The sequence below is a fragment of the Staurois parvus genome, unplaced genomic scaffold, assembly GCF_062004578.1.
Source record: "Staurois parvus isolate SC_StPar_1 unplaced genomic scaffold, SC_StPar_1.0 ptg000012l, whole genome shotgun sequence".
Taxonomy (NCBI): domain Eukaryota; kingdom Metazoa; phylum Chordata; class Amphibia; order Anura; family Ranidae; genus Staurois; species Staurois parvus.
Window position 1 is genome coordinate 6,364,459 of NW_028317808.1, and position 15,224 is coordinate 6,379,682.

The 15,224-nt window shown below is 40.6% G+C and overlaps 1 protein-coding gene across 1 annotated transcript in view; it reads right to left on the reverse strand.

Annotated features, from left to right (window-relative positions):
* The window catches only part of SVEP1 (sushi, von Willebrand factor type A, EGF and pentraxin domain containing 1), a 476,820-nt gene that overhangs the window by 39,643 nt on the left and 421,953 nt on the right, over positions 1-15,224 (reverse strand). The window contains exons 45-46 of the mRNA XM_089674706.1: positions 13,867-14,043; positions 12,017-12,187 (exon numbers count right to left, since the gene is read on the reverse strand). Coding sequence (XP_089530832.1) covers positions 12,017-12,187; positions 13,867-14,043 — 348 coding nt within the window. The remainder of the gene's footprint in view (positions 1-12,016; positions 12,188-13,866; positions 14,044-15,224) is intronic.

Here is a 15,224-nt window from a genome sequence, read left to right on the forward strand (position 1 = left end):
CATTTATAATCACTTCACGCCTTTAGGACATACCTGTCAGTGGTTTATCCTGGTATCAAAATCTGCAGCCAGGGATGGGCTTTGCCTTTAGAAGTGATTCTAGTGGCTCTACAGCCACCAAATCAATTCTACAACGTATGGAAGGGGGCCCAGGACCACTAATCTGTGTGGCTGGCTTAACACAGATGAGGAGAAGGTAGATCTGTACCCTCCCCTCCTCTGTGAAGAATGAAACTGGAAGCAACAAGGATTTAATCACTTCTGGTTTCAGTTTGTTGTTTACAAGATGTTACTGGCTTGTGAAGCATCTGATCAAATCAATCTCAGTTTGATTAGATGCTTTTGAGGGGACAGGAGAGATCTGGGGTCTTATAGACCATAGATCTCGCAGTAAAGAATATCTGTCACTGTCCATGCTCTCACAAGGCATGCTGTTCATCCCTTGTGATGGCAATAAAATTGATCCAAAAATTTAAATTTAAAGAGGCAGTGTAAAAGAAAAAAAAGTGCCCCTGTCCCCCCAGGACTCACACGCAAATGTTAAAGCATACTTAGGTCCCGCATGCATATGTACACAGTGATCGCACCACACATGTGAGGTATCATCGTGAACTTCAGAGTGAGAGTAACAATAGTGCCTGACCTCCTATTTACTCTAACCTGGTAACCTGTAAAGGCTTTTAAAGCATCGCCTATGGATTATTTAATGTATCATAGTTTGTCGCTATTCAGTGTGCAACTTTAAAATGTGACATGTTGAGGTATTTATTTACTCGCCATAACTTCATCTTTTATAGTTACCAAAAATTGGGTATTTTATTGTGTTTTTCTGCATACAAATTCCTTAACGTGGTCATAAACGCAGCACAGTGACTGGCCTCAGGTGATACACAGAGATGAAACAAATCCTTCAACGTAAGTTGTACTTGTTTATCTGCTGTCTTCTCGCCTCTACATTCATCAAAGTTCAGAATTTATAAAGTTTGTCTGAGCTTTCAGAAAACAGTGGGCAGAGAGCTGAAACTACATACCACAGAGCTCAGTAAAGAGAGCTCTGAGAGCTGACTGGAGGGAACAAAGCACACAGAAACAGAGCTGAGGCTATCAATCACAGGCTATGCCAGAACTGATTCATGCTGATAGCAGAGAAGTGAAGCAGCAAACAAGAATGACACTTAGTGCCCTTAACTGAAACATGTGCACACTATAGAGGAATATGCTTTGTTCTTATTTAATGCCTGAGGTTAAAAAACCACTTTAAGCTGCATTTTAAAAATGGCTGTGCAAATAAGGTGCAACATGAAACATTTCAACACTCACCATTTTATTCTCCAGGGTCTCTGATTTAAAAAAATATACAAATAATATATGACCCTAAATTGTTAAATTTATACAAAAGAATGAATTTAAATGAAATCAATTAAGTCATATACATAAAATACCTCACATTTTTTTCTTAAAAATGGGATCCTATACCCCCTCTAGGTGGTATGAGACATGATCAATCACCTACAATTTTAATGCTTTAGAGGTTTGACTGTCTCCGAAAAAGAATACCTATGCTGAGCAATTCACATGCATGCCACACATTTCACATATGTATTTGTAAAAAAAATTTGAAAACCATTTATCATTTTCCTTCCACTTCACAATTATGTGCCACTTTGTGTTGGTCTATCACATAAAATCCCGATAAAATACATTTACGTTTTTGGTTGTACCATTGCAAAATGTGGAAATTTTCAAGGAGTATGAATACTTTTTCAAGGCACCGTATATTAGATAAATAACGTGTGTTGTGTTCTCAAGTTTGTAAAAACAGAACCCTTGATTCACATTACACACTCTGAACATGATAAACACGGAAAACAACCCAATGTACCATTTAGACCACTTAGTGTAGTTTATTGAGCTGCAAATAGCGGTAGGCCTGCTCTAACAATTCTCTGCCTAAGGGTCTGACAGAATGCTGAAGGCTCTGTGGATATGTTCTTCCAAGAGAACGCCACTTACAGTGCAAAAAAGGAAAAAAAAAACATTGGAAATAAATAATATTGACAAAATAAAGGTAGTCTTTTCATACTGTTTTTACCTGTGTTTTCCCTTTTTACATCTTGTGTCACTAAGGACTATGGAAACCTGCTTTCCTGAAGTTTTTTTTTTTTTTTTGCATCTCTAGTCTGCTCATTTGCAATGCATCTTTGCCACTTACTACCCACTCAACATGGGATATCTGACTATGTACAACAGACTTAACCTGGGCCAATTCTGACATTTTTCACATAAATGGTAATTTATTTTTTCATCATACTTCTTTTTTTTATAGATTGGTCTGGTATCTTTTATAAGAAAGCTATTTTGATTAATCTATTTATGATGATTTGATTATGTCATTTCCTACCTGATCCCGTTCATTTGTAACTAGCTTGACAAAGAGCATGATATGCTCAAAACTGTTACTTTGTAACCCACTTGGAATGAAATAAAGAATGTGTGCTGCAACCACTTTCTATATTGGAAGTAAATGTGTGACGATAAATGGTGAGAGTGTTGCTTCCTTTGGACTGTATATACTTTTTAAAATCATTTTATTTTTATAATTATATTTTTATAAAATAACCTGCTCTAACGTGTGAGTAGGGTGACTTTGACTGGGGATGGTAAGCGGTAAGAGATGAAGAAGGTGATGTCATTCATCAACTCCCTCATCACATTGCGGCTGTTTCTCTCCACCCTCCCTGCTGTCACAACCTCTGAGCTGCAAAAGCAGAGAAGGAGATAATTTACACAAGCGGCTGGTTAGGTACATTCCTAGCAACTTATTAAACTGGACGCTTGTGTGGACTTAACTGCCTGCTTCTCACTGTTCTGTGATGGGAAATAGAGAACAACATCTCTGCTCTTCATCTACATAAACTGCTGCACAGTGGAGATTAGCTGTGATAGTCTTTATTATGGCTTTTCTCCATTCAGCAGGTGGACACCTACTATATTTTGACAGAATGGAAAGGATGTTGCGTGGGCTGATTGAGGAGCACATTAGAAATATAAGGAAAGGGTTAAAAAGCCACAGTATGTCAGTTCACTTTGCACAAAAATATGCCTGCAGCCCTGCACATTAAAAATGTATGGGATTGAACAGATACATTTATAATCTTTATCTGATAAAGGAAAGTGGATTTATTGGCTGGATATGTTTCATCCTAAAGGGCTAAATTTAGAGTTTGGCCTTAAAATGGTTCTAAAGGCAGGAGGTTAGATACCTTAATGAATTCTATACATTAGGGTAGAAAAACCCTCTGGGTGTAGCTCCTCCCTCAGCCCTTTCTTCTACTTACCTGAGCCTGATCTCGACCCAGCAATGATCATGAGAGCCACAGTTCTCCCAGGTCTCTCTCTCCTCATTGGCTCACAGAACAGCAGTGAGCCAATGAGCAAAGGGTGGGGCGGGACCGAGTTGCGCTCTGTTTGTGAATGCACACTGTCTATTCACAGGAGCACAGATCGCGAGTGAGCCTGCTCGAGTGCCCCCATAACAAGAAGCTTGCTATTGGGGGCAATTGACAAGGGGGAGGGGCCAGGACCACCATCGGGGAACCCAAAAAAAAGAGGATCGGGGCTGCTCTGTGCAAAGCACAGAGCAGGTAAATATGATGTGTGTTATTTTGTTTTTAAAGCAGAAATCTGTGAAAATGTGTTTTTGTTCTAGGGGAGAGGACATCAAAGATATACTCACCTGACCCGCCAATTCTCCCCGCACAAGACCAGTCCTTTTGGCTCCTGCCCCACCGTGGTCCAACAGTCTTGTAAATGGACTGTTCCTAACGTCAGCATGCTCAATGCACGCTCCACAGACAGGAACAGTCCACCGCTGGACTGAAGAGTGGTTCACACCAGATGCATTCCAATGGCCATTGTTCACACCAGTGCAGTGTGTTCCAGGGCAGTCAACAAAAGTAGAACATGTTGCATTTTTTTCTGTAGAAAATGCATCTGGAATGAGGCAAAATGCATAAAAATGCACTGGAACACATCAAAAACATACCAAAAATGGACAAGTCCTGAAAAGATGAAGAAAACAAAGAGGAGAAAATGCACTGGAATATATCAAAGTTGCCAACACATCAAAATGTGCATGCAGATATGCATTCAGAAAGCAGAATTTGCTGTGTCAACCGGCCCTAAGAGCAAACTGACATTTTGAAAATCAGTCAACTTTTAGAGTGAGCACTGTATGTGGTTTTAAAATTCTGCACAATCTTGAGGCACCCCATTCTAAAATGTAAAAACCTTCACTAATAGTTTTACATAACACAGCAACACCCACACATGTAGGACACCCAATGTTAGAAGGGATTTATTCTTCCTTTTGCACACTGGTACTGACTAGTATTCCAGTGTTTCTCTTCTCCCATAATTTCTCTCCTTCATTAGGCTAATATGACCCCAGTGCTAATTGAGAGGAGCAATGGAGGTGGCTGTGCATAAACACCCATCATTCCCAGAACTGTAACAAACTTCCTGTCTATAGTGAAAAGTATACCTTATGGCACCGCTCCAAGCTATGGATGGAAGGAAAAAGATCACCCCACCGGCAAGTGAGAAGAGGGGAGCATGAGTCCGAGCGATTCCAGTGTCAGCTAATACAAGTGAAGGGATGGGCACTGCTCAACCGACCCCAGGAGTCCAATGTTCCTCTGTGACCAAGCTCCAGTGGGCAGGGTGAAACGCATCAGAGGGCGTGGCCTGAACGGTGGCTGAGGCCATTGCTTAACATTAAACTTCCCGTCTACACTCCCTTGTCCACTCTATGCAAGTTGCAGTTGATCCATTTTCCCAGTGCCTTCTTTTTACATGTGTTTTGATGTTGTTAATGCATTTTTGATGCGTTTGATATTCTTGGAAGGTGTCTGTTGCCATGTGAGAGAAACCAGCAAAAACAGAGCAGAAAGGCATAAAATAAACGCAAGCACTGCATTTTTATGCGTTTCTGCTGCATTTCCATGAAACCAAAAATGCAACCTACTACATAAAAAAAAGTCCCTGAACCTTTCCAAAAAACGCATCAGTGGAAATGCAGAAATGTGAATGTGACCCATAGGAAACCATGTTAGATGGACTGTAGTATATTTCTGCTAAGCTGAAAATGCACTGAAAAACACATAGGTGTGAACCAGGCATTACAACAACATTTTTTTTGTTTTTGTTTTTTTCTTTTGGGATAAAGGTTTTACATAACTGAATAATATCTGACCATTGCAAACACCCCTGCTAGTGCTAAATGGTTTGTCTCAAACCCTCTAATTGCAACTTTTGCTGTACAGCTTAGTTTGTTAGGGAAAATTGAAAATAACAGACTTACTGACAAGTTCAACAGATAATATAACTATATATGTTATAGGGACTCAGAAAAACAAAAAACTTTGTGTAATTGCTAAGGGTAAACCGTATCATATATGTCATTTTTTATTTTGCCCATAGCTCCAAGAGTCTGTAATATCTTCAAACTCTTAGACTGATAGAAACATATTCAGCAGGAGGATCCATATAAATTAATGTCCTTAGAATATCAGTGCAATAAACTAAAACATGAGCCATACAGCTTGGAGGGCTCAAATTAAAAGTCACTCACATACAGCTATATTGCCAACTCTCTACAGAATCCCTCAGCCTGCAGGTAATAAAGACTTTTAAGACAGTCTTTATATTATACATGCACAATGATACACATTGAATCACTCTCTTAAGATGAATATTTATCCCTTGCCTCTCCCTTTTGCTAATGTAACATATTCTTTTATCTGTAACGGAAATGGGTTTTTATATTGTGCACTTATCATTTTTATTGAATGGTATTTATGACATTTGTAGAGGAAATGTTTACTGCATGATTTACAAGGGATTAAATTCTCTTGTATTAGTCATTTTCTTAGAAGCAAACACACATGTAAAAACAGTCATAAAAATAAAATAGTAAGTTACCTGCTGCAAGCACAATCATAATCATCAGTCATTTCTGGGAATCATACCAGTTAGAAAGTTACTGTGATGCCGCAGATAACATTTAATAGGCTCACTTAATAACAGCAGGCAAAAAGCAATGGTAATGTGCAAAACACAGTAGCCCATAGCAACCCATCAAATTTCAGATTACTAAGGAAAATAGAACAGGACCAGATTTTTCACATGTGTTGAGGTTAGCCTATTTTTGGAAATGCTCGTTTTCACGAGGCTGCAATTCATACCATTAAATGCAGTCAAACCCATATCATGCCTGATTACATTATAAGGTGTAATCAGACATGAGCAAACCTGATTACAATAAAAAAAAATATAATTGCCACCTATGCCGAAAACGTATATTTCTTTTTTGGTTTGTTTAAACATGTTAAATCTGTTGACTTCTTTTATCCTTCAAGGAACCCAGTAATGAGTTATCTTTATTACAGTTTCACCGCTCCATAGTTTCACTTGCAGCTTAGTTTTCAACCCTGCTTCACTGTCTTGATCAAATCATGGTGTCACACTTTCCAAATTATTTTTCGGTAATGTAGAGCAAGTGAATTGTGTAACATTCAACGGCAAGAAGTGACACCTTTAATAGGTGTTTAGAGAGCACTGCTGCAAACTATTGTGGGCAGATCATGTCACCTAGTGCATCCAGAGATATAAGATATGTCACCTTTAATAGGCGTTTAGAGAGCACTTTTGCTAACTATTCTGGGCAGATCATGCCACCTAGAGCATCCAAAGATATAAGATATGTCACCAATAATAGGTGTTAAGAGGGCACTGCTACCAACTACTGTGTTGAGATTATGCCACCTAGTGCATCCAAAGATATAAGATATGTCACCAATAATAGGTGTTAAGAGGGCACTGCTACCAACTTCTGTGTTGAGATTATGCCACCTAGTGCATCCAAAGATATAAGATATGTCACCAATAATAGGTGTTAAGAGGGCACTGCTACCAACTACTGTGTTGAGATTATGCCACCTAGTGCATCCAAAGATATAAGATATGTCACCAATAATAGGTGTTAAGAGGGCACTGCTACCAACTTCTGTGTTGAGATTATGCCACCTAGTGCATCCAAAGATATAAGATAGGTCACCAATATTAGGTGTTAAGAGGGCACTGGTACCAACTACTGTGTTGAGATTATGCCACCTAGTGCATCCAAAGATATAAGATATGTCACCAATAATAGGTGTTAAGAGGGCACTGCTACCAACTACTGTGTTGAGATTGTGCCACCTAGTGTATCCAATGATATAAGATATGTCACCAATAATAGGTGTTAAGAGGGCACTGCTACCAACTTCTGTGTTGAGATTATGCCACCTAGTGCATCCAAAGATATAAGATAGGTCACCAATAATAGGTGTTAAGAGGGCACTGGTACCAACTACTGTGTTGAGATTGTGCCACCTAGTGCATCCAAAGATATAAGATATGTCACCAATAATAGGTGTTCAGAGGGCACTGCTACCAACTACTGTGTTGAGATTATGCCACCTAGTGCATCCAAAGATATAAGATATGTCACCTATAATAGGTGTTAAGAGGGCACTGGTACCAACTACTGTGTTGAGATTATGCCACCTACTGCATCCAAAGATATAAGATATGTCACCAATAATAGGTGTTAAGAGGGCACTGGTACCAACTACTGTGTTGAGATTATGCCACCTAGTGCATCCAAAGATATAAGATATGTCACCAATAATAGGTGTTCAGAGGGCACTGCTACCAACTACTGTGTTGAGATTATGCCACCTAGTGCATCCAAAGATATAAGATATGTCACCAATAATAGGTGTTAAGAGGGCACTGCTACCAACTTGTCAGGGCAGGAACGCTGGAACGGGCAGGCAGGCCTATGGTACGGTCACGCTGCGACTGACGATAGCCACTACCCACAGACCGGAGTCCCTCAGGGCGCGGAGTCTAAGCCCCAGGCTACCCTTCACCAGGGCCCCTGATGGTGGGGATGGACTTGACGCAGCCTGAGACCAGGTCGCGGCCCCTGAGTGACCCCAGCTGCGATAACGACTGCCGCCAATGGCGTACAGCTGGTGGGAGCTAGATGGGAACACGAGTAGAGTAGTCAGACAAGCCGGGTCAATAACAACGGAGCAGACAGTACTAGACGGTAGGCAAAGAATACTCAGGTCACGGGCCGGGTTCAGCAACGGGAGGTCAGGTAAAGGGTTAACACAGAGAATAGTCTTGTCAAAGCCGAGTCGGTTACCAGGAGAGCAATGGGAACAACACAAGAGCTTGCAACAGGGCAACATACAGGACACAAGTGCAGAGCACACTTGCAGACAGCAGGTTTAAATGTGCTCAACCACACCCTTCTGAAGAGGAGCCGCAGAAGCCTGAAGGCATAAAGGTTCCCACCATGCTTTGCAGAAAACCAAGATGGATGCCAGCTCATGGAGATGCACAAGCTCTGAAGAAAGGTAGGACCTTGACACAACTACTGTGTTGAGATTCTGCCACCTAGTGTATCCAATGATATAAGATATGTCACCAATAATAGGTGTTAAGAGGGCACTGCTACCAACTTCTGTGTTGAGATTATGCCACCTAGTGCATCCAAAGATATAAGATATGTCACCAATAATAGGTGTTCAGAGGGCACTGCTACCAACTTCTGTGTTGAGATTATGCCACCTAGTGCATCCAAAGATATAAGATAGGTCACCAATATTAGGTGTTAAGAGGGCACTGGTACCAACTACTGTGTTGAGATTATGCCACCTAGTGCATCCAAAGATATAAGATATGTCACCAATAATAGGTGTTAAGAGGGCACTGCTACCAACTACTGTGTTGAGATTGTGCCACCTAGTGTATCCAATGATATAAGATATGTCACCAATAATAGGTGTTAAGAGGGCACTGCTACCAACTTCTGTGTTGAGATTATGCCACCTAGTGCATCCAAAGATATAAGATAGGTCACCAATAATAGGTGTTAAGAGGGCACTGGTACCAACTACTGTGTTGAGATTGTGCCACCTAGTGCATCCAAAGATATAAGATATGTCACCAATAATAGGTGTTCAGAGGGCACTGCTACCAACTACTGTGATGAGATTATGCCACCTAGTGCATCCAAAGATATAAGATATGTCACCTATAATAGGTGTTAAGAGGGCACTGGTACCAACTACTGTGTTGAGATTATGCCACCTACTGCATCCAAAGATATAAGATATGTCACCAATAATAGGTGTTAAGAGGGCACTGGTACCAACTACTGTGTTGAGATTATGCCACCTAGTGCATCCAAAGATATAAGATATGTCACCAATAATAGGTGTTCAGAGGGCACTGCTACCAACTACTGTGTTGAGATTATGCCACCTAGTGCATCCAAAGATATAAGATATGTCACCAATAATAGGTGTTAAGAGGGCACTGCTACCAACTTGTCAGGGCAGGAACGCTGGAACGGGCAGGCAGGCCTATGGTACGGTCACGCTGCGACTGACGATAGCCACTACCCACAGACCGGAGTCCCTCAGGGCGCGGAGTCTAAGCCCCAGGCTACCCTTCACCAGGGCCCCTGATGGTGGGGATGGACTTGACGCAGCCTGAGACCAGGTCGCGGCCCCCGAGTGACCCCAGCTGCGATAACGACTGCCGCCAATGGCGTACAGCTGGTGGGAGCTAGATGGGAACACGAGTAGAGTAGTCAGACAAGCCGGGTCAATAACAACGGAGCAGACAGTACTAGACGGTAGGCAAAGAATACTCAGGTCACGGGCCGGGTTCAGCAACGGGAGGTCAGGTAAAGGGTTAACACAGAGAATAGTCTTGTCAAAGCCGAGTCGGTTACCAGGAGAGCAATGGGAACAACACAAGAGCTTGCAACAGGGCAACATACAGGACACAAGTGCAGAGCACACTTGCAGACAGCAGGTTTAAATGTGCTCAACCACACCCTTCTGAAGAGGAGCCGCAGAAGCCTGAAGGCATAAAGGTTCCCACCATGCTTTGCAGAAAACCAAGATGGATGCCAGCTCATGGAGATGCACAAGCTCTGAAGAAAGGTAGGACCTTGACACAACTACTGTGTTGAGATTCTGCCACCTAGTGTATCCAATGATATAAGATATGTCACCAATAATAGGTGTTAAGAGGGCACTGCTACCAACTTCTGTGTTGAGATTATGCCACCTAGTGCATCCAAAGATATAAGATATGTCACCAATAATAGGTGTTAAGAGGGCACTGCTACCAACTTCTGTGTTGAGATTATGCCACCTAGTGCATCCAAAGATATAAGATAGGTCACCAATAATAGGTGTTAAGAGGGCACTGCTACCAACTTCTGTGTTGAGATTATGCCACCTAGTGCATCCAAAGATATAAGATAGGTCACCAATAATAGGTGTTAAGAGGGCACTGGTACCAACTACTGTGTTGAGATTATGCCACCTAGTACATCCAAAGATATAAGATATGTCACCAATAATAGGTGTTCAGAGGGCACTGCTACCAACTACTGTGTTGAGATTATGCCACCTAGTGCATCCAAAGATATAAGATATGTCACCTATAATAGGTGTTGAGAGGGCACTGCTACCAACTACTGTGTTGAGATTATGCCACCTAGTGCATCCAAAGATATAAGATATGTCACCTATAATAGGTGTTAAGAGGGCACTGCTACCAACTACTGTGTTGAGATTATGCCACCTAGTGCATCCAAAGATATAAGATATTTCACCTATAATAAGTGTTAAAAGGGCATTGCTGCCAATTACTGTGTTGAGATTATGCCACCTACTGCATCCAAAGATATAAGATATGTCACCAATAATAGGTGTTCAGAGGGCACTGCTACCAACTACTGTGTTGAGATTATGCCACCTAGTGCATCCAAAGATATAAGATATGTCACCAATAATAGGTGTTAAGAGGGCACTGGTACCAACTACTGTGTTGAGATTATGCCACCTAGTGCATCCAAAGATATAAGATATGTCACCTATAATAGGTGTTAAGAGGGCACTGCTACCAACTACTGTGTTGAGATTATGCCACCTAGAGCATCCAAAGATATAAGATATGTCACCAATATTAGGTGTTAAGAGGGCACTGGTACCAACTACTGTGTTGAGATTGTGCCACCTAGTGCATCCAAAGATATAAGATATGTCACCTATAATAGGTGTTGAGAGGGCACTGCTACCAACTACTGTGTTGAGATTATGCCACCTAGTGCATCCAAAGATATAAGATATGTCACCTATAATAGGTGTTGAGAGGGCACTGCTACCAACTACTGTGTTGAGATTATGCCACCTAGTGCATCCAAAGATATAAGATATTTCACCTATAATAAGTGTTAAAAGGGCATTGCTGCCAATTACTGTGGGCAGATCATGCCACCTAGTGTATCCAAAGATAAAAAATATTCCAATCCACAAGTGCTCATCCAAAGTTAGTGCTCATCCAAGTAATACAGTATTTGAATAAATGTACACTTCAACTAATAAAAGGCTACATAATGAACCAAGAGCTGCCTTATGGCTTGAACATGCATATGTAGCATGTACTCTCTGAAATGTGCACTTCTCCTAATGAGCTATTTTGGTGCACTGTGGCTGCAAAGTCAAAGCATTTTATAAGCTACAAGCCATTTCCGTACACAGAAAACAAATGATTTGCTCCAATGTTGTGCACAACTCTTTTCTATATAACACATCCTTTTAGTCTTAGCACCTAGGGGGTACTTGGTGAGTACTGGCACCAGGCACCCACATTTATCACTTACATGTAAAAGGTGCTAATGTATTAAATCATTTGTTTCTCTAAAAGTTATTTGATTTCTTCCTGGAATGTAACTAAAACTGGAAAACATTTGAGACGCTTAATGTATATTGCAAACTAGCTAGGTGTTACAAAACCAACCAGTCTAAATGCTTTGTTTGGGTAGTATAAAGCTATATACAGTATAAATAAATATATATAAATGAATAATCAATATTACCTTTACAAAATGGCGGTGTAGTCCACGTCTGATTTTCCAAGCAAACACTCCTAATTGATCCTTCCATCATAAATCCACTGTAACACGAATATGTCACCATGTCTCCATAATGGTGGAATAGTCCACGCACCATTGCATTTGGCACATGAATTGGAGGGCCACATGAAATTTCTAAGAAAGGAAAAATAATACTAAAATAGTTAAAATAATGTGTATTAATGTAAAGCACAAGGATTAAAGGTTCACAAAAACATTCTAAGAGAAAGGAAGTAATTCTAACATAGTAAAAAAAAAAAAAAGTTTATATAGTAGTTTTCTTTAACCACTTGCCATCCAGAGGATTTACCCCCCTTCCTGACCAGGCCATTTTTTGCAATACGGTGCAGTGTTACTTTAAGTGACAATTGTGCGGTCATGCAATGCTGTACATATATAAAATTTATGTAATTTTTTCCCACAAATAAAGCTTTCTTATAGTGGTATTTGATCACCTATGCATTTTTAATTTTTTGCACTATAAACAAAAAACAATCGACAATTTTGAAAAAGTAACAATATTTTTGACTTTTTGCTATAAGACATATCCAGTAAAAAAAATAAAAAAATTTAGGCCAAAATGTATTCTGCTACATGTCTTTTATAAAAAAAAAAATCCCAACACATGTAAATTAATTGGTTTACGTGAAAGTTATACCATCTACAAATGGCGGTATATATACTAGAATTTTTTTTATACTAGTAATGACAGCGATCAGCGACTTATAGCGGGACTGCCGGACTGCAGTGGGTATTCTAACACTGGGTGGGAACTAACTGCCACTGACATCCCCAGTGACATTAATACAGTGATCAGTGCTAATAAAAAGCACTGACGCTGTACTAATGACACTGGGCAGGAAGGGGTAACGTCTGAAGCAATCAAAGGGTTAACTGTGTGCTGTGTGTGTTTCACATTATGTGCTGTGTGCTGTTTTACATCCCTAACCACCAATGGCAGCACAAGTAGGGTGGAGTGCTCGCGTTCCCTACCTGGAAATGCAAATCACGCATATATACATGATTTTGCACAGCCCTGCCGCCCTGTAACGGTACTTCTGCTATAGGACTGCAGGCAAATAGTTAAAGGATGGGTTCACCTTTAATACACGTTACACCCATATTCAGGGTGTAACATGTTACTAAATCAGCAGCTCCTGCACTCTCCTGAGTCCCCATTTTAACAGTGCTCCGCCCACCCGGCCATGTCATTAATACACAGTTCTGTGAGTGAATGAACTACAACTACTGTCAACCACTGAGGCTGATGGCTTGTAGCTCTCAATGAACTACGAGGACGCTGGTGAGCACTCTAGTGGTTCATTGATTCTTCCTACAAATCAGTAGCTGTCAGCCAGTATAAAGTACATGAAAGATGGCTACATTGATAGTCTGCGAGAGCCTGACACCACTCCCAAGATCTGCTGATTTTCTTTCAGAAAGTATAGAGAATCCTAGCCATGAAACATTTGTGAGATGCATTTTTCTACATACTCTACCAGGGTTCCCTGCTTACATTACTGGCTATAATTGTCACATCCATTATAATTGCGATAATGGTGAATTATATAGTGCATACTCATTTTTTAATTTGTAGTTTCATTCCAATGTGTGCTACAGATACAGAGCTTCCAGTCAGGCATACAGTAGTATGTATAGCACTTACAAACGCATATTTGAATTCACATATCAAATACATAAACTAAATAAATAGCTTTTTGTAATAAAATTATTCAGGTTGGGATCCTTCCAGTGAATTTTAATCTACATCTCTCTGAATAGCAGCAATATATGGTCAACAATGAGAAGCTTACTTTCACATTTGGCATTTGCTTCCGTCCAGGTTTCATCAGCATCGCACGTCATAACATCTTGGCCCGCAAGTCGATATCCCTTTCTACATTTTATATACAATTTCTGGCCAACATAAAACTCTGTATCTGTCACAACTGCATTCTCTGGGATAACAAATGGCACAGGACAAGGATTTGCTGTTCAAAAAAACAAAAAAGCTGAATATTTGCAAGAAACATTTTTGTGTATGTATTCACTAAGTTCTGATCCTTTCAGGGGTGGTTGCTAAGAACATGGATGCAGAAGACGTAACTCTCTAATGGCTAATTTTAATAAACTGGTTTAAATAAAATCATTGTAAAAGTACTCTTAAAGTAATAAAAATATTACTGAAAGTATATAAAAAGAAGATATTTAAAATAAGTGTAGTACAGGGGAAATCAATATTTTTATATACACATCATTACCTATAGAGGAAAACTACCACCATTTTGTTGCTCTTTTGGCCTATCACAGAAGGAAACACAGTGGGTTTGACAAAAAGTTATTTAAATGTTAAATATCTTGTCCACTGTACTGCAGGGGGTGGGTTTACATACATAATAGGGATATTATTAATAGATTTTTAACATAATGTAATTCTTTTAATTTTAGGTTTTTGTGTTTCTTTTAAAGGATGGGTTCACCATAATCAGGGTAGCATGATCGGACCAGCTCCAGCACACCCGCCCCCCCGATTCCTGTTGTGAAAGCTAGCAAGAGATCTCCACCCTGCAAGCTGTCACATTTTTTTAAAATGCAACTGCGCGGGGCTCCCCAGGGTCTCTGGAGGCCCTGGACAAAGAGAAGCTGGCTATGGAGACCCTGGGCTAGGAGTGGGGGTGCCTTGATGCCTTACTGGAGCCTGGACCTAAAGCCTGGACTGAGAGAAAGCCTACCTGAGCCCTGGAGGGTGAGGCTGGAGTCCATGAGTTCACAACATGCATGGGCACATTTATCAAGTAATGCCTGACATCTCCTTTTTCCTGACCCTCATGGCAATTAAACCTTGTTCACATGAGGTGTATGCATCCATGGCCCACATGATGGTAATGAATTCCCGAGGGGGATGCACATGTGTTCCAATACAATTAAAGTCAATTGGGATACAGGGGATGCACAGACACAGCTGCTGCTTCCAATGTGCCATCTGTATGGGTGCATGATCCTGAATGCACCCAGGGTTTAACAGTGCCCACAATCTGACCATGCCCAGGATTTGGTGCGGTGCTATATTTCCTCCTACCATATTTTTTGGGGAGTTGTAAAAATATTACGGGCGTGAAACTGTGGTACTTAAAAATCTCCATGGGTGATGCTTTAAAAATTTCTACAGGTT